This window comes from Grus americana, chromosome 2 (genome assembly GCF_028858705.1).
Source record: "Grus americana isolate bGruAme1 chromosome 2, bGruAme1.mat, whole genome shotgun sequence".
Lineage (NCBI taxonomy): Eukaryota > Metazoa > Chordata > Aves > Gruiformes > Gruidae > Grus > Grus americana.
This window is the reverse complement of record NC_072853.1, coordinates 13250404-13277440: the sequence shown is the minus strand read 5'-3', so window position 1 is coordinate 13277440 and position 27037 is coordinate 13250404. Positions and strand designations below refer to the sequence as shown.

Here is a 27037-nt window from a genome sequence, read left to right as displayed (position 1 = left end):
TGAGAATTAGCTTAGCCCACACCCTAAAATCTTTGCGTTTGTAATCAGCTGTTTGGGTCAATCTATTGTAAAGACTAGGGAATGTCTGCAAAATAAGGTGGTGGATGCACTTCCACTTCATTGCACCTCAGTAGATACCCAGGTCTATGCACATATTCCAGCTTTAGTGGCCATGAAAGATTCCTCATCAAATGGATAGGAAGAAACATGGAAACACATCTAGTAGTTAGGTGAATCTGTTGTTTAACACAAAGTGTAGAAGAAGGGGTTGAAGGCCATGTACCGGTGACCTCATTTTACTACAGGCCAGGTTTAGCTGTGTGCTTCTGGGCCAAAGCACTCCTTGTGTCTTGATTTTCCAGCATGGATAGCACTTTTGAACTGGCAAAGGGTAGGTGATTGACATCAGACAGAAGGCTTGATTTCATCAAGGCTTTGGTATGCCACTTGTTGGAAAATCTATTCCGATAAGTGCCATCCAGTGTTGTTAAATGTGGCACTGAAAGGTAAACTAAGTCCCTGCCAAGGAACTGCCGCTCTGGACTTGTCTGTTCTCTGCTTGTATAGGCAGGCCTGATGTTAGTCATCGATGGGAGAAGGTCAGTGGGACTAGGAAGGGTCTGGCTGCATCTGGCTTTAACTTCTGAAAACCCCAGCCACATAGCAGCAGTGTAATCCTGTAAGCTTAGTATGTAAAAACCCAGCTCTTCCTTCTCTTGGACAGGCTCAAGAGCATGAATTGGAAGTAAACTATGACTTAAAGCTCTATGGCATTTCACGCATACTTTATGTGCCAGTGCCCACATGAGGGATAGGATGGTAGAGAACCAAGCTCAGTGTCCACCTGAGACACTGAAATGTCTATGGGAAGCCTTTCTGAGCTTCCCCAGAGACTGTTTCAAACCTAGTGCTAATTCTTTTCTTGACCTGCTATGAGTTCACTCCCATAGCTGCCCAGGGCCGGATAATCTTCTCCAGATCGCAGTGCTCTGCTTGGATTTCTGTCACCGCCTCTGTGTGACCTGTCCTCCGCCAGGCAGAAACCTGCAGGGTCACACGAAGTGGCCGTGCTGAGCTGGAAACACAGGAATGGGTTATTTCTTCTGAGTTGAGTGGACTCCCTAAAATAAGGACCTCATTTCAAATAGCATTTGGTATGGCTGAATGCGTTTGTCTTCTCCAACATGTGAGGTAGGGAAGAGCTATTTTCTCCCCAGCATGGAAACGAAACAGGAGAACTGAGACACCAATGCCCACATCTATGAAGGTATTTAAGCACTCGCTGCGATCTGCACATCGTGGCCAAGCAATTTGTTGATAGTCACATGCAGTCTGGGACAGCAGGTGCCTTATCCCCGTGTTTCCAAAGTCCTAAGGTACAGTCCTTATCGCAGGGTCGGGTTTCTCCAAAGCTCCTTGCGGGACCAATCCTAGGAAAGGGCTGATGCTGCGGGTGCCAGTTCCTCTGTTTATTTCCACGGTGCCTCATCCCTGCAGACACTTTTCCACCCCGTGCCATGCAGGCGCCTCGGCAGAGGTTGCTCTCAGCACCCAGCTTTGCTCGTCCCTCACGGGTGCTGTGGAGGAACCACCTGTTGCTCTAAATCTGGCGGCGTTTCCTCGTCTCCCCTGCATCCCCATTTCAACTTCTGTAACTACATCTGTGTGACCTGTTCTCTCCTGCTATGCAGAAACTTGGGCACTCACACGGGGACATGTGGGGTCGCTTGTACTCCCCTGACCCTGTAAATGTAGAAGGGTCAGTTTATTTCCAGAAAGTATGGTTTACATATGGTTTTCCTTTCATTATTTTAGATGTCAGCTAGAAAGGCTCTGCTTGCTCCCTTCAGCAACAGCAAGTAAATACCCAACCTGTTTAGAACACGGTAACGCTAGAGACCTGGAGAAATCTTCGGATGCAAGATGCGTGCTGAACTGTGTGTGACCCTCTGAAGAGAAACATTAGCTTAAAATATTAGTAAATGTTTTTTAGTGAAGATAAAAGAATATTAAAGAAAATATACAAGGCTTGAGGTCAAAGGTCCCTATGCAGTCCATTTCCCATTGAAATCAACTGGCCAAAATGAAGAGGTCAGCAGAAGTTTGCTTGAATTTGGATTGAGGAAAACAAGGAAAGCTTTTTACTCCCTCCAGGCAGTGCTGTTATCAAGAGGATCTCATCATACACACCGAGGCCAGTATTTTTAAAAGCAGTTAATTGGTTTGCTTGCTTCCCATGAAGCACACTGAGTGGAGCTGGTTTTGGGAAGGTGTGAGAAACGATGGAGCACCAAGGACCCCCACACTAGTCCTGGGAGGCTTAACCAGTGCCCTGAGGCTGCTTTGAAGCATTGACCCAACTACTGTCAGATCTACCCCAGGGAATAAATTAGGGAATTTTGGCTTGGACAAGCGCTGACGAAGCGTGCACTGTTGAATCTCCTGGGTTGCCAGCTTGGGCATCTCTACACTGTGTCCCCTTTTGTGCCGAGACAGTCACGCAGAGGCCAAAGAATGGAGATGCCTCATGTCAGCTTTAAGATTTCAGGATGAGTTGAGCTTACCAAGGCAGGTGGTGAGTGCAGGGACCTAAGGACCTGTGCTTGGAATACAAGGTCGAAGGACTCCTGCAGTTCACAAATGCTACTTGGGAACTGGATAGTCAAGTACTGCCAGTTCCTAGGATCAGCTTAAAGTTAATAGAGTGATGGCGGGTGCCCAAACATCCTTGCAATCTTACATTTTCAGGCAGTTTTCATCACAGAACAGACAAAATAAAATGATTTTTAAAAACAACACACCCTGCAGGTCTCTGTCCTTTCCACTGGCTATACGAAATTTAAACTAAAAAAAAAAAAAACCCCGAAACCAAACCCTAACAAAAAAAAAAGGGAATGGATTCATATAAATAATGTAATTGGAGAACCTTTAAAGTAGCAAGAATGTGTGAGACTTTGATACATTTTTATCCTTTTAAAATAAAACAGATGCTGAGGGGAGGTTATAAGAAGGCGTCTCAGAATGGCTGGTGAAAACATTGAAAGAACTGAAAAACTTGCATTTTTCAGAGAACAAGCAAGGATGCGGTCCTACAGACCCTGGGTGTAGAAACGCAGGTTATGGAAATGCCATGGTTTAGCATGATCTGAAACTGCAAACTTGGGAATGAAATGAGTGCACGGAGTGCTCCGTACCTCATTACTGTGAATTTAAAAAATAAAAAAAAAAGATTCAGATGACCTCAAAGGGATGATTTTCATATCTGGGTAGCCTTTTCATTAGGCCCGCTCTTCTCCCAGAGGGTCTATAACTCCATATTCAATCCATCCTTGATTTCTATGGAAAGCCGTGTACAAAAATATATTGTAGGAAAAGGAGGTGGGGACTAACTTCAGCCCTGTTATTTATAAAAGGCTTTTCCTAACACTGGTAGTCTTTAAAGGAGCATTTAGGGCTGTTTTCTTTGGGGGGTAGCCTCAGTCAAAATCAGACCTATATTCATTTTATGCATCTTTGTACTTATCCAGCTGATTACCAGTTCGTTTAAGATCATCGGTATATTCATTTAAGAGCGCAGCATTGTTTCTATAGGCGTGGTTACTTCCTAAATAGCACATAGTTGCAGTGGGATTGTACAGCAGCAGTCTTTGGCACTTGGTGAAAGACAGCCTTTTCAGGCTTTAGTGGATTCATTTGCAATGCTCTCACGGGGTTGGTATCATCCTTATTTTAATGATGTGGCAACAGATACACAAAAGAAATAACATGTTTTGTCCACGATCACTTAGCGAGCCCCATCCATTCTCACTTTGATAATGCCACATAACTCCACTGCTGCTGATGTACACTGGCAAGCTAACTCTAATGTCCACCATTAGTGATAATTAAGAGTAAGGTATGAAGTAAGGCAAGAAATAGACTCAATGATCCTTACGGGTCCCTTCCAACCTGCGATATTCTATGGAAAGATATTCTCACTGTCAGCCATGCAAATGGATGAACAGAAAGTCTCCTGTAATGAAGGGACTTGTTTCCCCACTGGTGTGCATCAGATTTGTCCCTCCCAGCTCGCCCTCCATCAAATGTGCTCATGTGGGTGTCAGGGGAGTCCCACCCGTGCGCCAGGCAGGGAGATCAAGGTCTGGCTCCACAGGGATGCTTTGTACTGTCCTGAAAGCATAACTTAATCCTGTGAGTGGAATAAAAAGCAAAGCAGCAAGGATAATGCACTCTTCAGTTGCTGGCTCCTTTGACGCCGTCCCTGTCTTGGACGTACTTCCTCTCATCTCTGAGGAGTTAACTGAGTACAGATCCAGTATTCTCCTCCCTAGAGTTTATTATGAATTTACTAAAAAAATAATCCAATCCCTTCAGCTATGAAAATTACCCTCATTTGTCTATAAATAGGCTTAACCTCTTAAACTGTGTCAGATGCTGCTGATTCACCAATCTGATCTAGATCTTCAGAAGTTCTCTGCTCCTACAGCTCCAGGGCAAATGACTCATGCTGTTTGCAAGTGCCATATCCCACTGAGCCTAGCAGTACCACGATTCTGCTAGCAATGTGTCTGCAGATTTCTACTAAAACCTGGGCAAGGGATTTTCTCCTGATCAAGCTGAGCTCACCACCATCCTGCAGTCACAAGGCGGTGTGTCGTATTTACATGAAAATCCATGTATTTGCATTAGTCCAGCCACAGATCAGCAGAGCAAAAATGTATTCTAGAATCAAAGAAATATGATAAAGGCAAAAACCAAATTATCCATGTAATCATTTCCCCAGCTGTTTCTCTTCTCTGGTGACAGTCCTAGGAAGGTCGATCTGCATTACCTATCACCTTATCTTTGAAATTGCTTTGGAAATATGAAAGGGCGATGCCAAAGTATTTTCAGTCAATCTAAATGGCTTTTATATCTTGTTCCAGGAAATCAGAGAGCCCTGAGCTGTCTGAATGTTCTCTTCTCACTCTCTAAAGGATTCATTTTTAAAAGCAGAAGGGATCCACTTTCCCAGTTGTGTGCCCATTCCTAGAGTTGTCCCAAACCTTCTGCTACCTTTCCTGGGGAAAAGGGAAATCTAGATGTTGAAAAACAGGGAAAAAACCTCTTCTTCTAGATATGTTTTAGGGTAATGACTATGACTTCTGGCTATGGGGCACCTGGGGACAGAAGAGGTTGGTGTTAGACACCTAACCCCCATCTGCCACATGTTGCCTGAGTTTCCAGGAAGCTCTGGACCTTGGCACTTGAGTGCTGATCTGTGGGAAAGGTTGTGGACCAGGGAGCCACAGGGAAGAGCTGATTTTTTTTTTTTTTTTTAAGTGTACTTTGGTTATCAAGGTTATGGCATAAGGTGTTGCTCTTGCCTAGCAAATGAGCTGCATGGTTTGAAACATCAGTTGATGATGCTCTGAGGGTCATCTGTGTCCTCTGCTCTGAATCTCCTGTAAGCTCTTTGGGGTAAGGACCCCTGTATTTTATGTTGCCATCACAAATAACAGACTCTTGGCTTGAAATCAGTGATTGACTGTGCATGTCACATTTCACGCTGTTAAAAACATAGGCTCAAGCTTGGAAGGGTGAACATGCTTTTGGCTTCTCTGCCATTTGTATTTCAGTCTGCAGGCACAACTTCTTTCACTGGGTGTTGCTGTTTTTCTCTTGGTAAAATTTCCAGAGCCCCCTATGCCTGGAGAAGAAACAGGCTCTACTTACTGACATTTGTTCCAAGTTATAATGAGCAGAAAGACAGCGCTTGTAGACTCTAAACAGGATCTCTCAGCTAGAAGCCTTCAGATCTTCAGCCAGCATCTTCCAAGCCCAAAGACTGCCTCCTTTTTAAAAAGGACTGAATTATCATTAAATATCACAGCATCTTGAAGAACATCCATAGGACCTCTCTGTTTTCCTCCTTGGTGTAGACTTGAGCTGGTGCCCAGTTAAGCTGCTGGGAGTCTTCTCCTTAGGATGCCATGGCTATGTGTGCATTGCTCGCACAAGCACGAGTTAGTTCACGCCGTGGGTAGGGGGAATTTGGGATCCCATTAATGGCAATTTAAGGTGCAAGCTCCACTGCAAGGGAGACCCAGGGCTGAAGCATGGCCTGCCACATATGGAGGCACCATCGACACAGCCTGGGTGACGAGGACCCTTTCCATGCTTTTGTACAGGATGAACCCCAGGTCAACACCTTGGGGAGGAACTGCCCTTTGCCATCGGCTTCCTACCTGCAAACCTCAGTGCGTGGCAGGGGAGTCTCCTCCGGCGGCTTTGCGTGTCTCAAAGGGATGCCGTCCTGCCAGGTGGCAGCAGGCAATGGCTGTGCACGCCCTGACCCCTTGGGCTGGCTTCCCATCACACGCTTGCTCTAACGATCCTCATGCCAGAAGCAAAGTTTTCTTGACAGGGGCCATATTCTGCAGTGCTCAGGCTGTCTCTAAGAGTAAGAGCCCTACCCAGGGAACAGATAAACAGAACAATGTTTGAGCCTCTGGTACTCTTTAATGTCATTTTCAGGGAAATATATGTGTCATAACAACATAAAGCAGGCATAATTCCCTTGCTTTCGATCTGCCTGGTGCCAGCGTCCACGTCATTTCAGCATCAAAACAGATCTAGCAAGTTCGTGGTAACTTTGCTCTTCCAAGAGCTGCCTCTTTTGCCCCGTTGGTTTGTACTTGTCTCTTGTCTTCCAGCAGCCTTCCTCACCCCTGTCAGGGGATGTCACGTACTGTTATGGTTAACATCTAATTTTCACTGAAAGCCCTTGGGAATAGGGCCCTTATCTCCACATACCATGCACATCAAAACGGTTTAATCAACCCTATTAATTCCAGAGCTTGCTGCTGATCTGGATAAAACACTGCACTTTCCCAGCACTGAAGCTTTGTAGCCAAGTTTCACGTTGCAGCAGGCTCTATACAGTTTGCTCTCCACTCCTCGGGGCTGGGCACATTCCCCTGCAGTCCCCTGGCTCCTACAGAGAGGTGTCAGGGCTCTGCTCTAAGGCTTAGATTGATTATGGCTGATTTGCCACATCAGGAGAGTCCCATTGGCTTGAAAATTTGGACTTGAGAGTCCTTGGTGTCGTGTCCTGGTGCTTTGGGCGGTCATTGCCACCGACAAATGTGCGTGCAGGTCACTTGCAGAGCTCATCTGCCCAGTTGTTTGGCCCAAGAAGGTGTCTGAGAGCAGGGAGAAACCTCAGCGATGCACCAAGACCATGGCAAAATTCAGTGGTTGTTGCTACAGCTGTGGCACTGGTGAACCTGAGGAAGGGGACATGCCTCTGCCCCCACCATGAGTGCTTTAGGGAGGGGTGGTGGGACGTGGCTTATTCATCAAAAGCCACAGCCTGACTGAGAAACAAACTTGGGAGGACTAGACATGGGAGGATTAGATATAGGAGGATGGTTTATAGATATCTTCCTGACCAGATGAAGAAGTGGACCAGATTCTGTCACCTTTCCCCACCTCCAGCAGTATTTTATCCCCACCCCCAGCCTAAAGCCAAATGTCTCCAACAGCTGTGAGGATGCCTTGTGTTTAAAACAGCCACGAGGTATCCACCTAATGACCTGGGGCTGCTCGAGACGTGCTGCTCCTTGCTTTTCTCAGAAAGGGTTCTTGCAACATGAAAGAAGTGCAGGAAAACAAAGAGCCCCAGGGAGAGAAGTGACAAGCGGCAGCTGGAGCCGGTGGGTGACTCGCCGAGTGACAGCGCAGTTGGGCTCCTCGCAACTCTGCTACTATTTTGGAAACTTCAATAAACAGAAGAGGCCAGATCAATCTTTCAGTGCTCCGGCACAAACCCTGAGGAGCCCCATTGACTTCGGTGGCAACAGCAGCCTGAGACATCAGTTTCTGCATACGCACCGTGCTTTGTTTGTACCCCAGGCAAACTCATCAGAAATAACATTATTAGCAGCCCACTAATTAGCAGGTCTCAGCTCCTTTGCTGGTGCAAGCTTGCACCTAGGAATTCATGCTCTATTGTGCCATGGAGAATATGACTGTTTAACTTCTGTGTGGGAGCTTTCAAGCAGTTGGGAAAAAAGTATGGATGTTTATATTTTTAAAAAGGGATTGTTTTTGCTGCTGTCAATTATTAATGGCTCTCAGGTCAGGCTAAGGAACAATGCCAGGGATAAATTACCCTGTACACTATTCATATGTGCCCTCCGCAATTGTTTCCTTCTCAACTACAGGATTCACCTCGCAGTGAACTCCTTGGCTTTTGGAAAAAAAGGCCCGATGAAGCCATGAACTTGGAGTGCCCGTTTATTTATGCATCGACATCTTTCCTACTTTGTCAGGTGTGTTTAATCAAAAAGAAGCAGGAAATGCATTATAATTATAAACATATTACTGCGCAAGAAAAAGGCTGCCCTTGGAAAGGATTGCATTGTTTGATAAACGGTTACAGTGAAAAAACACAGGCTTAACCTACGAAGCTCTTTGCTAAGATCAAAGCAAAGCTGCCTGTTACCTCAGACTGTCTGTGCAGCAGGATTCAGCTCTGAGTTTGCAGCAAGGGAAGTGGAAGAAAGTTAAAAAGAAAATGCTATCTATCTCCTCCTTTTTTTTTTTTTCTGAAACTTTTTCCCTAGTATAAAAAATGACTCAAACATTAAATATTTGCTGTTAAAATTAATAGAATTAGTGATGAACCCAGCTGAGAACACAATAGAGCTGGGTCCAAAGCCCCTTGCTGAAGCCCATGGAGAGACATATTGTTTTCAACAGGATCTGGCTCAGGACCCTGGTGAGCCAAAGCAAAGATGTAGTTATGGCACAACCCTGGGAGATCCTGGATCTCCCACAGTCTTTCCATGTGACCTTGCCCAAACTTGCAAGCATTCCTTAATCCCGAGCACAACTGAACCCGAGTCAGTAATATGCTGCTGCTGTGAAAAGCAAATGTCTTTCTGGGCTGCGAGACTAGGAGCGCTGTAGGTAAGACACAGAGGGGTTTATTGCCCCTCTCAGCAATGCGAGGTTGAGCCATGGCCCTGCACTTAAATAAATAAAAAAACCCCACAACCAAAAACCAAAACAACAGACAAACTGGAAATTGTCCAGAGGAGAGCAACAAAAATGATCAGAGGTCTAGAAAACATGACTTATGAGTAAAGATTGAAAGGGCTGGGTTTGTTTAGTCTACAGAACTTGAAACATCCTAATAAACTTCAAAGATGTAGAAAAAAAAATGATATCAAAAAGGGTAATCGATTGTCCTTTATCTCTGTGGGAATAGCAGAAGGTATAACAAACAAGTAGATAGTATTAGAAGCTGTGAGGTTAATAACACACTCAAGTATGTTACTTAGGGAGGGAGCAAAGTGTCTCTCATGGGAGATTTTCAGTGCATGGGACAAGTACCTGCCACGAGGGACTGGGTAAGTCACTGTCCCATGGAGCAGGCTGCTTTCAGCCACGTGGTCCTACAGTTTCCATTGATCTAGTGACTATCTTGGGACACCTAAGAATGAGACCTTGGAGGTGATGAGCCTTCACAGTCCTCTCTGATTTGAAAAAAAGCAGAAGGTGCTCAGCCCTTCCAAAAATTGACCCCCAACCCAACGACCATTTCTAAAACCCTTCTTTTCCTTGGCTTCCATGCTTATTAACTAAAGAGCAATGAATTCCCACCTCTGCATGGGGCCATGATCATATATGTGAAGTACCTTGCTGCTCTCCCATGGAGTATTCCCATCTAACTGCGCACTCAAATGCTTGAATACTAGGATGATGAGACCTCTGGAAAAGCATGTGATGACTCAGAAAGTGTTCTGGGTAGCAACGGCCTCGCAGATCCTGCTCGGGAAAGTCCCCTTCTGACACTGGAGAAAGGGCTGCATTGGTGGACCCTTGCTAGAAGAGCTTTCACCCATAGCACCACTGGGTATGGCAACTGCAAAGCACTTGAGACTTGCTCTAGGTGAGCCAAGTGGTGGCCAGCGCCTGATTAGAAAGGCAGCATCCCTTCTCTGGAGTACTGTGTCCAGTTCTGGGCTCCCCAGTTGAAGAAAGACAGGGAACTACTGGACAGAGTCCAGCAGACAGCTATAAAGATGATTAAGGGACTGGAGCATCTCTCGTATGAGGAAAGGCTGAGAGAGCTGGGTCTGTTTAGCCTGGAGAAGAGAAGACTGAGAGGGGATCTCATCAATACTTATAAATATCTAACAGGCAGATGTCAAGAGGAAGGGGCCAGACTCTTCTCAGTGATGCCCAGTGACAGGACAAGGGGCAATGGGCACAAACTGGAACACAGGAAGTTCCATCTCAATACGAGGAAAAACTTCTTTACTCTGAGGGTGACCGAGCACTGGGACAGGCTGCCCAGAGAGGTTGTGGAGTCTCCTTCTCTGGAGATATTCAAAACCTGCCTGGACATGGTCTTGTGCAACCTACTCTAGGTGATCCTGCTCTAGCAGGGGGGTTGGACTAGATGATCTCCAGAGGTCCCTTCCAACTCCTACCGCTCTGTGATTCCGTGAAATCTCCCTGTAGTGCCTGCTCTGGGGCTGCCTGTCCCCTGCATGTGCTGCTGCCTCGCTGTGACCGAACAACTCTACCGGCCCTCGTCTGCCTCGGTAATGCTCAACACCATTCACTGGCTTCAACCCTTTTTGCAAAGAGCCGCAAAAGCTTTGGTCAGAGTTTGCATCAAAGCCAATAGACCACAAGACAGAAGTCTATCAGAAACCAGGCTTTGTATTTACTGCCCAGTGAACCCAGATTCCTCGAATTATGGGCAAGAGGTGAGGAGGTTTTGAAGGGAAGGATCAGAGGGTTGCAGCCAGAGCAGAGCTGGCCATAGTCCTTGGCATTACTGGGGACTTGGGGTGACGTGAGGGCTCCCCAAGGGCCGGGGGAAGGATGCTGTGTTCAACGCTGCTGTGACCGTGCCTCTTCTTTGCACTTAGCTATAGCTGCACAAGTACTATTTGGTCCCCACATGAATGCTGAGAAAATCACTAGTTATATGATATGGGAATTAAAAAACTCTGTTTGCTTCCAAGTGTAAACCAATGACTGTGGCAATGGTTGACAAACACAGGGTTATGGCCCCAAATCAGCTTTTTTCCCTCGGTTCTGAGTACAGTCATGAGCCTGGCAGGAATCCGTGTCAGCTAAAATGTATGGCAGCAACTGCAGTCTCCTGGAGTTTTGGAGCTGAGCGGGGTCACAACAGGAAGGCGTTTGGGAGGGCGGCACTGTGGGGTTAGGAATAAACATCTCCCCAGGGCAGACTTTCCATAATTGGCCATGACAAGGCTTCTTTCTCCAGAGAACTGGAGCTGGCCTGTGAAGAAGCAGAATGAATCACTGCTCCGGTCCAATTTGGCAAGTGCTGTGATTTAGTCCTGCTTTGCACGGGGAGATGATGATATGGATTGAAAGACAGAGGAGAAACGTAGCCAAAGGCTTCTGAGCTGGGAGATGAGTTTGGGTTCCCACTCATATTTTGCAGGTTTACTCAGATCCTTAGAAGGAAACCCTGGCAAAAAATGCTGGGTTTTGGTTCCCTTTATCAACAATGCAGAGGGAACAATAGAGACTCCTGAACACAGAGCTCATACAAACAATAATAACCATTTTATTTTACATTGTTGCAACAGCAGTTGATATGCAATCCCTCGTTCCAGCCCCCCTCTTCACTAACTATTTTGTCTCCTGCTCCCAGGTACAGATTTATGGGAGGGGATCTTAGCAGTTGGAGCTGGGGTCCTGCAGCGTGGTGGTGACCATATGGCTGTGCAGCCTTCTGTGAGGAGGAGGGTTGAGCATGGTTTCCTCATGCCACCCTGTACCCTCAGAAAAGTCCCACTTTCTTTCAGGTATGAGGAAAAGGGGGTGTTGTTTCTGCCATCCTTTCTCTGGATCATGGTCACCAGTGCTATCTTAAAAGCTCCTTGCAATCTCAGCAATCTGACCAAGCCCGGTGACCTGACAGCAGTTCACAGCCTGTTCAGTATCTGATGATTAATCCCGTCCCTTTAAAAATATGAACTTAGTGGCAGAACCCCACAAAAATACTGGTGGAGCCAGAGCTGCTTTGCCAAGTGGCAAACTTAGACTTGCTCTTCTTGGAAAGCTGGTTTCCTGACACTGGCTTTCTCTCATTGCTGTTTTCCAGTGGTTTGGAGAGAGGAGGAAGGGGAAAAAAAATGTTCCTCCCAAATACCTCTTCTCTTTTACATCCTCTTTCCTCCATGTGTCCTCTCTGCTATTCCAGATTTCAGGAATTCCATCAGCCAAAAGGCTTCCTAACCAACCCCACTGCTATCCCCAAAGCAAAAGGAGAAGCAAGCTCCCTGCAAAACAAGATCTCTTGAAAAAGAAGACACAGACAATCTTCATTTCCATTGCCCCTTCTCCTGCTTTGGCGAGTAGATAGATGGAAGAAAAATCTTCCCTGCACCATGAAAGAGAGGTAGCTCAGAAAAGTCAAATTGCACCTTGTCACATTGTGAGAGTTCGGATCCAAGCATCAGACTTTTTCTCATTTCCAATTTGATGTTAGGAACATTAACACTTTATTTCTTATGAGATGACTACCATAGATAGTGCAGGCAGTTGCTGCTGGGCTGGTTACAAGACTAGAGCTTGGGGCTCCCTATTCCAAATGCTCCCACCACTCCAAATGGAAATGGTCTTTGTTCAACACTGAGCAGCAAAGGGCCATGGCACGCACGCTAACACAAATGCAAGTTACCCAGATCTTACTTTCCCCGGAGATACTGGCATTTCTATTCACCTTTCATTTTAAAGTCTGTACAAGGACAAATCCTGCACCAAGTTCTTACCTAGCATTTTCTTCCTGTTTTCTGAGACTCTGGGTAAGGTCTCTGGGACTTCAGCAGCACCACACATGATACCGGTCAGGTGAAAACTGCATGAGCACAAAGCTCACGACCTTTCTGGCAGAGCACTTGGGAGATGACTAATGCTGCTGGTGCCTTCAAGGTCAGGAGCTTGTGGGACCCCATGAGGATTCCCTGTCTGCTCTCTGCAGAGCAAAGCGGGTCCTTTCTGGGAAGGAAAGGACAAAATGTCATTTAGAGAAGGTTAGAACAGGGGACACACTGGAGTGTAAGGCACCCATGGTCAAAGAGTTTGTGTGGCAGTTTTCCCTTTGGTGTCCATGTGTCAGTCTCTGGGTCATAGCAGTCCAAGGAATCCAAGTCCTCAATGACATTGTCTGCAGTGAGACATCGTCCTCCTGTGACATACAGCTTGTTCTTGATGATGGTGGCCCCGTGATGCATTCGTCGGTCCTTCATGTCTGCACATTTAACAAACTTGTTGCCTTTTGTATCATAAGCAATTATTCTCCTGGTGTACCCTAAATGTGAAGCCAGAGGAGGAAAGGACAGATGGGAGTTAGAGTTTATTGCCAGCGGAAGGAATAATAATATATTTCCTGCTAGTCTTCAATAAAACCTATTATAAAGGTACATAATCTGGCAGAATTAAGATATCTAAACTGGGAAGTGATGATGTGTCACAAGAATGCCTATCAGTCTATCTTCTGTTCCTGTTTTTCCTTACCCTGTCTCATAGCACCTTGGCAGCCAAGGCTCGACAAGCACCGTAAACCCCATCATATCAGGCAAGCAATCTGCCAAACACAGTTGGAGCTTGCAGTTTTCTGCATGAGCCTTCAAAGTTTCTGAAGTATTTCTTCTCACCTGACAGACTCCTAGGGCTTCACTCGGAAATACAGAAACCAATGGCACGTGGGGAAGGAGCAACAATCTCTTGTTGGGTTGGAGTCACAGCTGCCTACCGAATGGAGCTGCGTACTCAACAGCACTGGTGCTCACTCCGCTCCCACAGCCCTCGGCACCAGATCTGTGGTGGCCACCATGCCAGTGACCCAATGGACAGCTCTTCCATTGAGGGGTGATGTAACCTCACATCTGCTGAGAGGTAAGGGCTGGTACCCGGGCCATTGCCCTGGAGCAACGGAGGCGTGGAAGCTTGGTACCCAGCAGTACCTTGCCCATGTATCCCTGCAGATAATCAAGAGTGCCCATGGCAAACAAACTGTTTTGGGCCATGTTTTGCAGGCCTTGAAGCCACTTTCCCTAACAAAAGTCAAGACCTGTCTTGTTTAAACCAACTCACTCCCCTTCGTTATGATGTGACCAGTCATGCAAAGAGGATCTGAAATGTGATGAAAGCTATTTTTAAGAGAAAATGTTATTTTTGTGGGGTTTAATGTTGTTGATAAACCAAGAGTATTTGGCTAATGTTTTGGCATGGAAGCTGGTAATTAAAACCTGACCATGGTTAATTTCTCTACTTGCCCTTGGCTTCCTCCCTTCTTCTGCAGAGCAGTAACTTGGGTGGGTCCTGCTACCCTGAGTAAGAAGGTGCCCCATGGAGAACTTGACACCCCTTCCATGGCCATGAGACACCCTAGGAGATGTGTATGGAGGGTAGACACACTCTTCCTGTCCTTCCCAAGCTCCACAGGGCTTTTTTGGGACCACATCCTGCACATGCTATTTGCCCCTGTAGCGTGATAGCCACGTTGGGCATTGGCACTTCTCACTGCCAGGTGGGCTGGCTGTGGCTCTGACCATCCCTGGCTGGAGTAGGGAGCACCCTGAGCAGGAAGGGTGAGAAATCCCGCAGGAGGCGGGCAGGGGCAGGCGGGAGTGAAGGCAAAACAGAGCTCTTACCTCCTACAATGATAATCTGGTCTCCAATCACGACAGCTGGTGCACAGACATTCTTCACCACTCTGGTTTCCATCCGAAACCACATATTCCTGGAGACATGGTAAACCTGACAAATAAATAAAGATATACACACAGCTGTTTATGTTGCATTTTAACTGGCAATTGTAATTACAGAGGAACTTATAGTTTTTATTTTCTCCTAATGATTACAATCCACTGGCCTGAGCTTCTGGAAACCTGAGAATTTACCCACTTCTTTTCCTAGTATGTCCCCTTGGAAAGTGTTCTAGTTCTCCAGACTTGTCTGCTCAGGAGATGCTAGCACATGCACTAAAGCAGAGTGTATCTGCCATATGCAAGCTGCTCAGCTGTAAATCTTTGTATGGCCATTAAATCACTGTAACTCCTGGATAATGCTCTCCCAAAGTGCAAGGCGTTTCATTTTATTTTCCAGTTATTCTGTGTATTCCTGCCTTAGTCTTAGCAATTTCCTGGACAAACAAACCTCAACTTCACCTAGCTTTGCTGGCAGCCACCGTGTTTGCCCAGCTGCTATATTTGTGCTGGTGGCTGGTTTGAACTCAGATTAGCAAGGAGACTTGTTGATGGGACTTAGCATCATATCTAAGTCATCAATTTATGTGAGAAAAAGAGTTCTTGCCAGATGATGATCAATCATCTGTATCTGGGCGACGCAAACTTTTATGTCATGTCATCCACTTCTTAGAATAGCAAATACCTCCAAGACATCTCCCCACTAACTGATAAATACATTTCCTTCTCCCTGATAATCAAGAGTGTTATCACCGCAAAGAAGTATTGCTCATGTGCTGGCTGAAATCTTGGCCTTTAATGATCTTTTTTAGTTAAAGCATCTAAGCCAGTGAAAAACAGTCATGGAGAAAGTAACACTACAACATCGTTAAAGCATCAAATCAGATAAGAAAGGATTTCATGTATTTTTTCCTCCTAATAGAGTTTAACCGCTGAAAGCAGGCAGAGACCCAGCAACATGTGGCAGGAGCCACATTTTTAACACAACTGTTTATATGAAATAACTGTCAGTTTAAGTTCTGGCCCTTTGATGAGTGAGAATCTAATCACCCTAATGATCACAAATCTTTGCTTTCACTGCGAGTGAGCAGGTGCATGGCCGAGACCCCAGCTTGGCTGCCGAATGGAAAGCACTGATTTTGGTGAGATTGGCTACAGGCATGAAGCCAGGCAGAGGGCTCAGCTGCTGCCTGCCACAGCATCACCTGCAGGAGCCCTGGCCCTACCATCAGAAACTTGCCAGTGGCAGAGCTGACTGGCACCACAAGAACTGCCTCTGGGCTTGTGCCTGAAAACCACTCAAAGGTGAAAATAAAAGAGTTGCAAAGTTCCTTGCAGAGAAGACTTCCCTGAAGCCATGTGCCTGCTCATCCTGCCTCTTGCTGCAACTCACAATAAAGTTTTTTTGGGGGTTGATTTCCTCAGGAGGGTGATGAACTGCTGAATACCTTAGATGAAACTGCCTACGACAAGTAGGACTGACCATTACCTGGATCAGTCGGACAGGGTTTTGCATAATGTCTTCTCCCCCAAACAGGTAGACCCTCTGATCTTTGGCAGCAACAGCAGGGTGAAGGACAGCAACAGGCATGTTTGCCATGCTCTCACAGGTGTTGTAGATGCTATCGTATCTTTCCACAGAATTCAGGATTTCCTGGTTTTCACCAATTCCACCAAATGATAAAATATAATTTTTATATGCCAAGCTTCTGTGGGAGTAACGTGGAACTAACATGGGCTCAACCAACCTCCACTGATTGAGTTTGAGGGAGTAAATGTAAATATTATCACTGACGGGGCTTTTCTTATTGCTAACAGGCATCCCTCCGAGCACATAAATATTGCTGTGTAAGCTCACTGCTGAAGCTTTGTACAGGCGCATGGGAAGTTTGGCCAGGCTTAGCCATTGGTTGGTCTTCTCATCGTAGAGCAGGACATCTCTCGTGGTCTGCTGACTGTCCTTCCTGCCACCAATGATGATGAGGAACTCTTGGTTGGAGTACCTGCGGGGAACATGCAACATGGGCTTGATGTCAGGTGCATTGGTGCTGTACAGGGAAAACATATGTCTCCGGACTGACTCAAGGATGCTCCTGCAAGTGGGCGAGGACTGAACAAGGGAGTCATTGGCAATGAAGTGGAAGAGGAAAGTTGGGTGGACATACTGAAGCCGGACCTTCTTGAACAACTCTTGGATGTAACGTTGTCTTGCCTGGAGGTCATGCCGGATCCAGACCATCAGCGTCTCAAAGACCTGCTCCTCCTCCCCGCAGAGCTCATCGTCCCCAAGGTAATCGATGAGCTCCAAGGGACAAAGGTCCTTCAGGTCCTCAGAAGAGGCCACTTCAGGAAAGCATTTCAAAGCCATAGCCTTGGCTTTTTTATTCAGGCTTTGGCAGTTCAAGACTTTTGCGAGTCTGATCATGCTTAGACAGTTGTCAGGAGTCAGCCTGTCTTGGAGGTAGGCAGAGCAGGCCTCAAACAGCTTAGTGTACTGCAGCATGGAGGCCGTCTCCAAGAGGCACAGTACATTCTCGGCAGATATAAGAATCTCCCCCGTGTAAATGTAAAGGATAATCTGATCCAAAATCTCAGCGTCAATGCCTTTCAGGATGACTTTAGCCTGGCGACTCTCTCTGAAGTCATTACAGAACATCGCCTTGAAGTAGGGACTGCTGGAAGCCAGCACGTTTCGGTGGCAGGGGATTTCAAAGCCCCCAGAGCAGAGGGTAACATCAGTCAGCATCCCGCTCTGCCGCAGAGCATTCAGCTGCCTCAGCAGTTCAGAGGAGAAGTCCTGGTCTTTGAAGAGAAAATCCTCAGTGGATCCTTCCTCCATAGCAAACTAGGAGAGAGATGAAGTCTGGACTTGGCAGGAAAAACTCCCAAATTCTTAGCAGCTTTTATTGAAATATCCAGCTCCAAGGGAACAAATCAGGACTTTGATGTTGCTCTAAATATCCGTTCACTGTTACGCATAAAAATGGAACATGGGTTAAGCACAGTGGGAAAATAATAAAGAAGCTAAAAGGTCGCTAAGACACTTTAAAATTTTCATAAAGTTATCAGATAGGTTGCAGCTCTGAGGTCAGCACTGCCCGCGTCCCTGGCAAGAAGCAAAAGCACTGAAGTTATCTCACTGATTTGGGATGAAAGCTGAATGGCCGAAGCAATTGGTTTGTTCGTTTTAATCACGTTGAATAAATGCGCTTAGGCATTTATTCACTATTTTAAAGTATTAGCAGTTTAGTAGCTTGCGCCTCTTTCCCCTAGAGTTAGTCACTCCCAAAGAATGTAAATCTGGCAGAGCTGAACTCTGCAGCAGGGAAAACGAAACCCTAGAGACTGGGAATCTGCATTAAAATGGTTATTTATTAACTCTGCTTAGCTGTTGTTTTTTTTATGTTAATCAGACACACAATGACTAAATTAAGTGCCAGGCAGAACAATATGAGTATCTATTGTCATGGCTAACTGCTCAACCTGCAGTGAAACGTAAGGTAGAAACATTTACCTTCTGTTGTCCTTCACTGCATGCACTTACTCTCTGCCGTTTATTCTCTGCTGGGATTTTCCATAGCTAGAGCCTGGATAAAAACCTATAAACCCACAGGACGTTTCTTTCAGTAGGTAAGTGATTCATAGAGGGTGATTTCTGGATGTGTTTATTCTGAAGTCACTTTTGCCGCTTTCGGGAGCTGTGTGCAGGAGTGGCGAGGCGGTGGGGCATTGTATACATTCCAGCGCTAAGAATAGGCACGCACGGGCTTCTCGCTGTTATCACATGTGACGCCGCCGTTGCCTTTTGCAATGACCTGACCAGTACTGAGCATGCCCAAGTGGTGTTTTTCTGGCAAATGTTTACATATAATAAATAGACACGGAGAGGAAAGTTCACTTATAAAAGTCCTGGCCGTCTGTTTGGAAACAGCGGCAGGACCCTGTCCTAAAGTGCCTGGGAACTCTAGAAGCCTGTAAACAGTCTGCAATGCCTTGCGCTAGGTAATGCACTGTCACCGTGCTTTCATGGAGGAAGAGGGAGAGAGAAGGGCTTCCAGGGGACTCGGTAGGATGGACCATGTCTCCACTTTAGGGAGAGATCTGGGGAGCATCAGCTCATTGCAGTCTGGTGGGACATGCTGATACACTGGGACCCTGCACCCAGGGCTGCCCCAAGGTGGGCAGGGAGACCCTGGCTACCTCTGCCAAGCAGGGAACAAAATTCACTCTTGGAGCAATTTATCTTTATGATGCTACTCGATATTTCATAGAAACAACCAGGTTATGGCCTTTTGTGTAAGGACGTCAGCTCTCTGAAACCCTTAGCAAAGAACTTCTCAAGCAGGTGGTTTGAGGAAGCTCAGCGTTACGGGTGGGAGGACTGGAGCAGGTTGCCGAAGTGAGTGCAGAAAACTGGAACCCGGGGTCACAGGGTGGCAAGTCCCAGGGTGGCACTCAGCTCCCCAGGGTAGACACCATGATGGGGTTTCTAACTGAAGATGCCTGCATGTGAACAAAGTGTCTGAGCTCCTTTTGCAGCCAGTGAGGTCTAGTCAATACAACTGAGTCTGCCAAGTTATTCAGGTCACCAGTAAGTACCATGTATATTTGGGCAGGTGAACAGTCCTCCAGGCACTGCTAAGTCTCCACGGGTGCTCAGCTGCCTCAATCACATGTAGGTGTCCCATGTAAGTATCTGCTATGACGAGCCTAAATCCATCCCCAGGGCTGGGATCAGTCAAGTGCCTCATGCCAGCAGAGGATCCTCCACAACCCCAGCTGGCCCCCAGCTGGGGTCTCCAGCAGATCCAATGTGGTGTGTCCCAGACCTGTGCCAATTTACCGGGTGTTTCAAGAAAAATGCATTGGCTGTCCATGCCTGGGTAACTGGATTGGGCCCCTCATCTGTGCTGAAATTCCTCCCTTTGTTCTGGGATGGGACTGAATCCAAAATGGCGTTTCTAAGCATCGCTACCACAGGGAAACACAAGGTTAAAGCAGAACTCCTTCTCATATTTTCAAAGCCTAAGCTCATGGGTGAGTCATGTCTGCGTCTAGTCACAGCGAGGCAGATGAGCGAAAATCGTTGGGAGCCATGGTGCCCTGTGTCAACTCCTGTGCCGTGCTGGTGTTTGCTGTCCTCCATATGTTCCTGCCCCCGCATCCGCGGCGCAGCAGACTGCAGGGATGGGGGCAGCTTGTTCCTCTGAAAACAGCAGCTTTGCATCATGGGTCATGCTCTACGTGGCCTTTCCCAGAGACTTTTCAATGCAGCATAACAACATGGTGAAATGCCTGAAGGCTAGACAAAACCCTGGAGGCCCAGACCCGTGTTAAAGACAGGGTGGGGTCGGGCTGGCATAGCTTTTTGGAGGCTGTAGCATCTTCCCTTCCTGCACAATCTGTGTGTGTTTGTGCACATGTGTGTGAGGATGGCCAAACGAGGTGAGGGAGGGGAAGGGCAGGAGCCACTAGACTTGACTCCTGCAGATGAGTCACTTTGAGGGTAAACATGGTAATGTGCAGGCTCTTCTCTCTCCTCGACTAAAGAGACGACCTGGAGGATGATGTTGGGGCACTGGGGAAAACGCGCTTTCCCCTCCTTACTCCCAACCGCTGCTGCCTCACCAGCTGGCCATGATCTTGCTATAAATATTTAGAGTGGCATTAAAAACCCAAAGGAGAATTTCTCTCTCCTCGTCCAGAGAACATTAGCTACCCAAACAAAACGCCCTCTCGCTTTCTTTCTTGCTCTGTATGTATATGCTCTCGTTGCGGTCCGTTTTGATGATTGATTTAGCTTTATATCTCTGTTCTGGCTCTAACTCGTTGCTGCCTGTTTAGTTCTGCCTCTTCCTGGCAGCGGCTTGGATTATTTTTTTAACCCTTAAAGAAACAAATGATGCTATCTGACTTCACTAACGACGCTGTTTTATGGGGTTGGGGAAGGGTAGGTGGGATGTTCTCCTGCTTTAGATACTGATAAATGTGGCATTTATTTAGAAGATCCCAGGCTCGAGGGCTTTGCACGGTTATGCAAACTCCTGCTAACCCAGAGTACAGCGTGTGCTATTTAAATAGCTTATTGCTCTTGGGGGGGTTGCTGCTCCCTGCTGAGTCCCCACACAGGTCCCTGCCAATTCGGGGCCAAGGCTCCCAAGCAATGAAGCTCGCGCTGCCTACTTTACGACTCTCTCTTCTTTCTTTCCCAGAGATTATGGTTTCAGACACATCTCCAACCAAATGCGCACATCAGCACTGCTTAGTTAGGATTTCCTTTATAAATAAACTAGAAATCATTTTTCATGGCATATCCTAGAACAGCATGTCCTATACAGCCCCTACTGCTTCCCAGTGAGAGGGAAGAGTAGTTTCTTCTGTGAGACAGTGTAACTTGTCTGAGAAAGTCTGTTTTTGAATGAGTTCTTGACGCAGGTTTCCTAGGTTGGTGTGCTACAGACAGAACCAGGTCTGAGCGGTCTTTTTTGGGAGAACAAGGTGCTGCATTAACAATGGGAGTGGGATGTTGCACGGCCTGGTCTGACCACTGTGTGCAAGTGGGAAAGTGGGCTCGTTCGCAAGTTATGTGACCCAGCAGCACCGTGGGACGTGATGCTGCAGGTCCCCCATAGCCCTGGAGCGGGGCTGGAGCCCTTGGGGGCTGGTGAAGACAGCGACCCTCTGCAACTGCTGCTGGACGAACTCCATCAATGGCCAGTTTCTAGAAAATGGAAATGTCTACTGAAGAACAATGACTTTGCTGCAGTGCTGTATACTCACGCTTCTGCTCCTTCTGCTCTCTCTCCTTAAGTGTTTGGGATTGCTCAGTTTTGGAATTAGGATGGTTGAACCTTTGATCTGACCCAGAGCAGTTCTTCTTATGTTTTAATGTAATAGGATGATGAAATGTCTATTATCATGCACTAAGCAACAGAGCGTAAAAAAGCTGTAATCTAATCAGCCAGCAGACAGGTGCACAGAGAAGATTGGTGATGTCAGACAACTTCTAAAACTCATACACTGATCCTATTACAATTCAGGTGAAAATGAACAAATATGGATAAGGAAAAAGGACTGTTCAAGGCAGAGACTTCACTGAGCTTATTCAGTGTTACGTGCGCTGCCTCGATGACTACCAGGCCACACATGTATCAAGACAGAGATCATCCCTTTCCCCAAATTTGCAGTCTAAATAGTCAGGGGGACAAGAAAAAATATTCCTTATTATGGTCTTTATAAAGCTGGGAGAGGGAACAAAACCCAGGGTTAACATTCCTCACTGTAAAAAGAGACAATTACAGGGATCATAACTAATCAGATGCCATGAGTTGGAGAGGATGGGAAGATGCCCCAAGCAGCAGTGGTGGCTGGCTGGGGTGACAGTCTTCAGCCCAGGCAGGGAGAGCAGCTAGTGCTGCCTGGGATGCTGCATGCCCTGACAGTGTGGAGCCTGGTCGGTGGCCCTGACCAGGGTAAGATGGGCACCTAACACCATTTTGCTTATTATAAGCTGGAGGGAAGAGAAATAAGGGAGTAGAAAGGAAGACTAATGTGTGGGGGAATTATTAGATTTTATATATAGCATATTTACACATGCCTGTAAAGGTATGTAATGAATATGCGCATTGAAAGATAAGTCTATACTAGCAAATTACTATCAAGAGATAGCATGGATAGGGATCTTTCTACTCAACATGTATGTCTGTATGTCACCCAGCTGATAACACCACCAGGAGACCTAACTCCATGTGTGATGTCTGGGCCAGACCTGTAAGGGAAATGTTTCCCAACATCCAGCACCCAGTTTTGGACACATTCTGATACTCCCCACTGAAGCAGCCTCCCTGAATCCTGTCCGTGCTCAGCTGGAGTGTGGATTTATTATTTGCTTCATTGGATTGGGAAAACAGACCTTTGACCTTGTCCTCTGGGTCCCTGGTTGACGTCTCAGGTTCACTGAAGGCAATGAAACTCCCCAAGCTAGCAAGAAGCAGAGAAGACATTGAAAAGTAAACAGAATTCAGTGTGAATATGGGGAATTGATGGACAATAGTACGTGACAATAAGATGAAGTCCTTTGTGTTACTTCAGGCAACTGAAATACAATGACTATTCCACATAGCACTACCAGGTGGTGTCTCCTGCTCACAAACTACCTAATTCTCCTAGAGTCATGGGAAGATTGGGTTGGGGACCCCCTGGGAGCTCACCTACCGCAACTGCCTGCTCACAGCAGGGCTAACCTCAGAGTTAGATCAGGTTGCTCAGGGACTCGTCCAGCTGAATTTTTGAAATCTTGAAAGATGGAGATTTTGCAACCTCTCTCGACAACCTGCACCAGTCCTGAACCACTCTCCTTGGTGAAGATTTTTTCCTGTCCGTCCAATAGGAATTTCCTTTGTTGCAACGTGTGAATGCTGCCACTTGTCCACAGAGAAGTCTGCTAACTTCCTTCTGCTGCTACTGTTTGCCAACTATGTGGTTGGCAACTATTCTTTAAGTCCAGACACCCTTATGATCCTTCTCTCTCATCCCTCTGTAACTATTGCATTACTGATTTTCTATTTAGCTGTTTAGCAAACATGATTTTCCCGAGTGCCTTATCACCACAGCTGTTGTTCATATTGGTATCATACTTAATTCTAAACTAAGGCTTAGTTTAAGATTTGAATGAATCTGGGTTTGGTTCTGATTTTGTAGGCAAGGTAACAGACTGCATCTATAAAGACTGGTCTTGAAATCTGAACTTGAACTTTGAACTCCCGACTTTTGTTACAGAGGCATAGGAACAAGTTTAACTCTTACAGCATTGGAGACTCAGAGCAACTTCGCAAGTGTCACTGCCATCACTGTATGTATTGTGTACAGATAGAGAGATATAGTATGTAATTCAGTAATAACTTTGGCCCAGTATGTGTGGATATGAAGATGTGTGGGCTCCTGGCTTGGTTTCAGGCCAATCTCTAATTAAAGAGTGAAAGAGTAAGATGAAAGCAATTGTACTCTTCCTTCTTTAGTCAGAATGACCTACTAGTGTTAATTAAAACAGTCTTTAGGCAAAAATAAATTTGGCTGCCAAAGTTATGTGCTTCATATTAAATAAGGACATAGCTGGGTTTAAAGTGTGCTGAGCTTCTAGAGGTTTCACAAAAACCACTCATATAGCTTTGGGCACTCTTGTTGGAATATTTTAAAACAAATCCTTTGCCTAGACCAGCTCCTTCATGTGCATTTCAGACACCCACTGGCTTTTTCTTCAAACTACATGATTTGAGAATGAGTACCTGCCATCTTAACTTGGACTGAACATACAGTGTTACCTCTGGAGGATAAAATATAGAATTGTAGAATCATAGAATGCTTTGGGTTGGAAGGGACCTCAAAGATCATCTAGTTGGGACACTCTCCACTGGACAAGGTTGCCCAAAGCCCCATCCAGCCTGGCCTTCAACACTTCCAGGGAGGGGGCATCCACAACATCTCTGGGCAACCTGTTCCAGTGTCTTACCATCCTCACAGGGAAGCATTTCTTCCTTCTATCTAATCTAAATCTACCCTCTTTCAGTTTAAACCCATTACCCCTTGTTCTATCACTACTTGCCCTTGTAAACAGTCCCTCTCCAGCTTTCCTGTAGCCCCCTTTAGGTACTGGAGGGCTGCAATTAGATCTCCCCGGCGCCTTCTTTTCTCCAGGCTGAACAACCCCAACTCTCTCAGCTTGTCTTCATAGGAGAGGTGCTCCAGCCCTCTGATCATCTTTGTGGCCCTCCTCTGGACCTGCTCTAACACATCTGTGTCAGTTTTGTACTGGGGCTGCCAGAGCTGGACACAGTACTCCAGGTGGGATCTCATGAGAGTGGAGTAGAGGGGCAGAATCACCTCCTTGGACCTCCTGGTCACACTTCTCTTGATGCAACCCAGGATACGGCTGGCTTTCTGGGCTGCAAGCACATTTTACTGGCTCATGGTGAGCGTCTCGTCCACCAACATGCCCATGTCCTTCTCCTCAGGGCTGCTCTCAATTTATTCTCTGCCCAGCCTGTAGTTGTGCTTGGGATCGTGCCGACCCATGTGCAGGACCTTGCACTTGGCCTTGTTGAACTTCATGCAGTTCGCATGGGCCCACCTCTCAAGCCTGTCAAGGTCCCTCTGGATGGCATCCCTTCCCTCCAGCGTGTCGACCACACCACACAGCTTGGTGTCGTCAGCAAACTTGCTGAGGGTGCACTCGATCCCATGTCCATGTTGCCAACAAAGATGTTAAACAATGCCAGTCCCAATATCGACCCCTAAGGAATGACACTCATCACTGATCTCCACTTGGACATTGAGCTGTTGACCACAACTCTGAGTGTGACCATCCAGCCAATTCCTTATCCACTGAGTGGTCCACCTGTCAAATCCATGTCTCTCCAATTTAGACACAAGGATGTCGTGTGGGACAGTGTCAAATACTTTGCACAAGTCCAGGTAGATGACATCAGTTGCTCTTCCCTTATCCACCAATGCTGTAACCCCATCATAGAAGGTCACCAAATTTATTAGCCATGTTGGCGGTCACAAATCACCTCCTTATTTTCCATGTGCCTGAGCACAGTTTCCAGGAGGACCTGCTCCATCATCTTGCTGGGCATAGAGGCTTGTAGTCCCCTGGGTCTTCCTTTTTTCCCTTTTTAAAAATGGGGATTACGTTTCCCCTTTTCCAGGTGGTGGGACTTCATGGGACTGCCATGACTTCTCAAATATGATGTAAAGTAGCTTAGCAACTTTATACGCCAGTTCCCTCAGGACCCGTGGATGCATCATCTCATGAGGCCCCATGGACTTGTGCACCTCCAAGGTCCTTAGATGGTCTTAAAACTGATCTCCTACAGTGGGCGGTTCTTCATTTTCCCAGTCCCTGTCTTTGCCTTCTGCAACTTGGGTAGTGTGGCTAGAGCACTTGCCAGTGAAGACTGAGGCACAAGTCACTGAGTACTTCAGCCTTCTTCACATCCTGCTTAATCAGGTCTCCCATTTCCTTCTGGAGAGTGCCCACATTTTCCCTAGTCTTTCTTTTACCACTGACATACCTGCAGAAGCTTTTCTTGTTACCCTTGACATCCCTGGCCAGTTTTAATTCTATCAGGGCTTTGGCTTTCCTAACCTGGTCCCTGGCTGCTCAGACAGTTTCTCTGTATTCCTCCCAGGCTACCTGTCCTTGCTTCAACCCTCTGTAGGCTCCCTTTTTGTGTTGGAGTTTTCCCAGGAGCTCCTTGTTCATCCATGCAGGCCTCCTGGCATTTTTGCCTGACTTCCTCTTTGTTGGGATGCATCACTCCTCAGCTTGGAGGAGGTGATCCTTGAATACTAACCAGCTGTCTTGGGCACCTCTTCCCTCCAAGGCTCTACGTAGCAGGTCCCTGAAGAGGCCAAAGTCTGCTCTCCTGAAGTCCAGGGTAGTGAGCTTGCTGTGCCCCCTCCTTGCTGCCCTGAGGATCTTGAATTCCACCATTTCATGGTCACTGCAGCCAAGGCTGCCCTTGAGCTTCACATTCCCCACCAGACCCTCCTTGTTGGTGAGAACAAGGTCCAACATGGCACCTCTCCTCCTTGGCTCCTCTACCACTTGGAGGAGGAACTGGTTATCAACACATTCCAGGAACCTCCTGGATTGCTTATGCCCTGCTGTGTTGTCTCTCCAAGAGATATTGGGGTGGTTGAAGTCCCCCATGAGGACTAGGGTTTGTGAACATGAGGCTGCTCCTACCTGTCTATAGAGGGCCTCATCCACTCGGTCTTCCTGCTCAGGTGGCCTGTAGCAGACCCCCGTTATGATGTCACCTGTCCCTGTCCTCCCTTTAATCCTGACCCATAAGCTCTCAGTCAGCTCCTCGTCCATCCCCAGGTGGAGCTCCATGCACTCCAGCTGGTGATTGACATAGAGGGTGACACCCCCTCCTCGTCTCCCCTCCCTGTCCTTCCTAAAGAGCCTGTACCCTTCCATCCCAACACTCCAGTCACAGGAGCCATCCCACCATGTCTCCGTGATGCCAATGAGATCACAGCCCTGCAGACATGTGCACGTCTCCAACTCCTCTGGTTTATTCCCCGTGCTACTGGCATTTGCATAGAGGCATTTCAGTTGGGCCCCCAGTGAAGCTGACTGGCTGGAGGGGCTGGAATTCCTTTGTGCTGCACTTCACGTGCTCTCCTGTTGACCTGACACTGGACACCTAAGCAGACTGTTCATCTATCCTTTCTATAGTCTCTGGTTACAAGAGCCCCATGGCAGCAGGCACAAG

The 27037-nt window shown here is 46.9% G+C and overlaps 1 protein-coding gene across 1 annotated transcript; it reads right to left on the bottom strand.

The window, feature by feature from the left end:
• Positions 1-11582: 11582 nt before the first annotated feature.
• Positions 11583-18479, bottom strand: KLHL38 (kelch like family member 38). Its single transcript, XM_054815108.1, has 4 exons — positions 18268-18479; positions 16243-17721; positions 14700-14805; positions 11583-13354 (listed from the first exon to the last, which is right to left on the bottom strand). Exons 2-4 carry the CDS (start codon positions 17590-17592, stop codon positions 13068-13070), a joined length of 1743 nt encoding a protein of 580 aa, XP_054671083.1. The 5' UTR covers positions 17593-17721; positions 18268-18479; the 3' UTR covers positions 11583-13067.
• Between the last annotated feature and the right edge of the window lie 8558 nt (positions 18480-27037).

What these genes read in the sequence shown, in the direction of transcription:
- KLHL38 (XM_054815108.1), bottom strand. Translation starts at nt 17,592, where the DNA reads ATGGAGGAAGGATCCACTGAGGATTTTCTCTTCAAAGACCAGGACTTC. An exon ending in ACCCTGTCCGACTGATCCAG is followed by an intron (nt 14,806 to 16,242) that starts GTAATGGTCAGT and finishes TTTATTTGTCAG; the next exon opens with GTTTACCATGTCTCCAGGAA. An exon ending in CCAGATTATCATTGTAGGAG is followed by an intron (nt 13,355 to 14,699) that starts GTAAGAGCTCTG and finishes CTTCACATTTAG; the next exon opens with GGTACACCAGGAGAATAATT.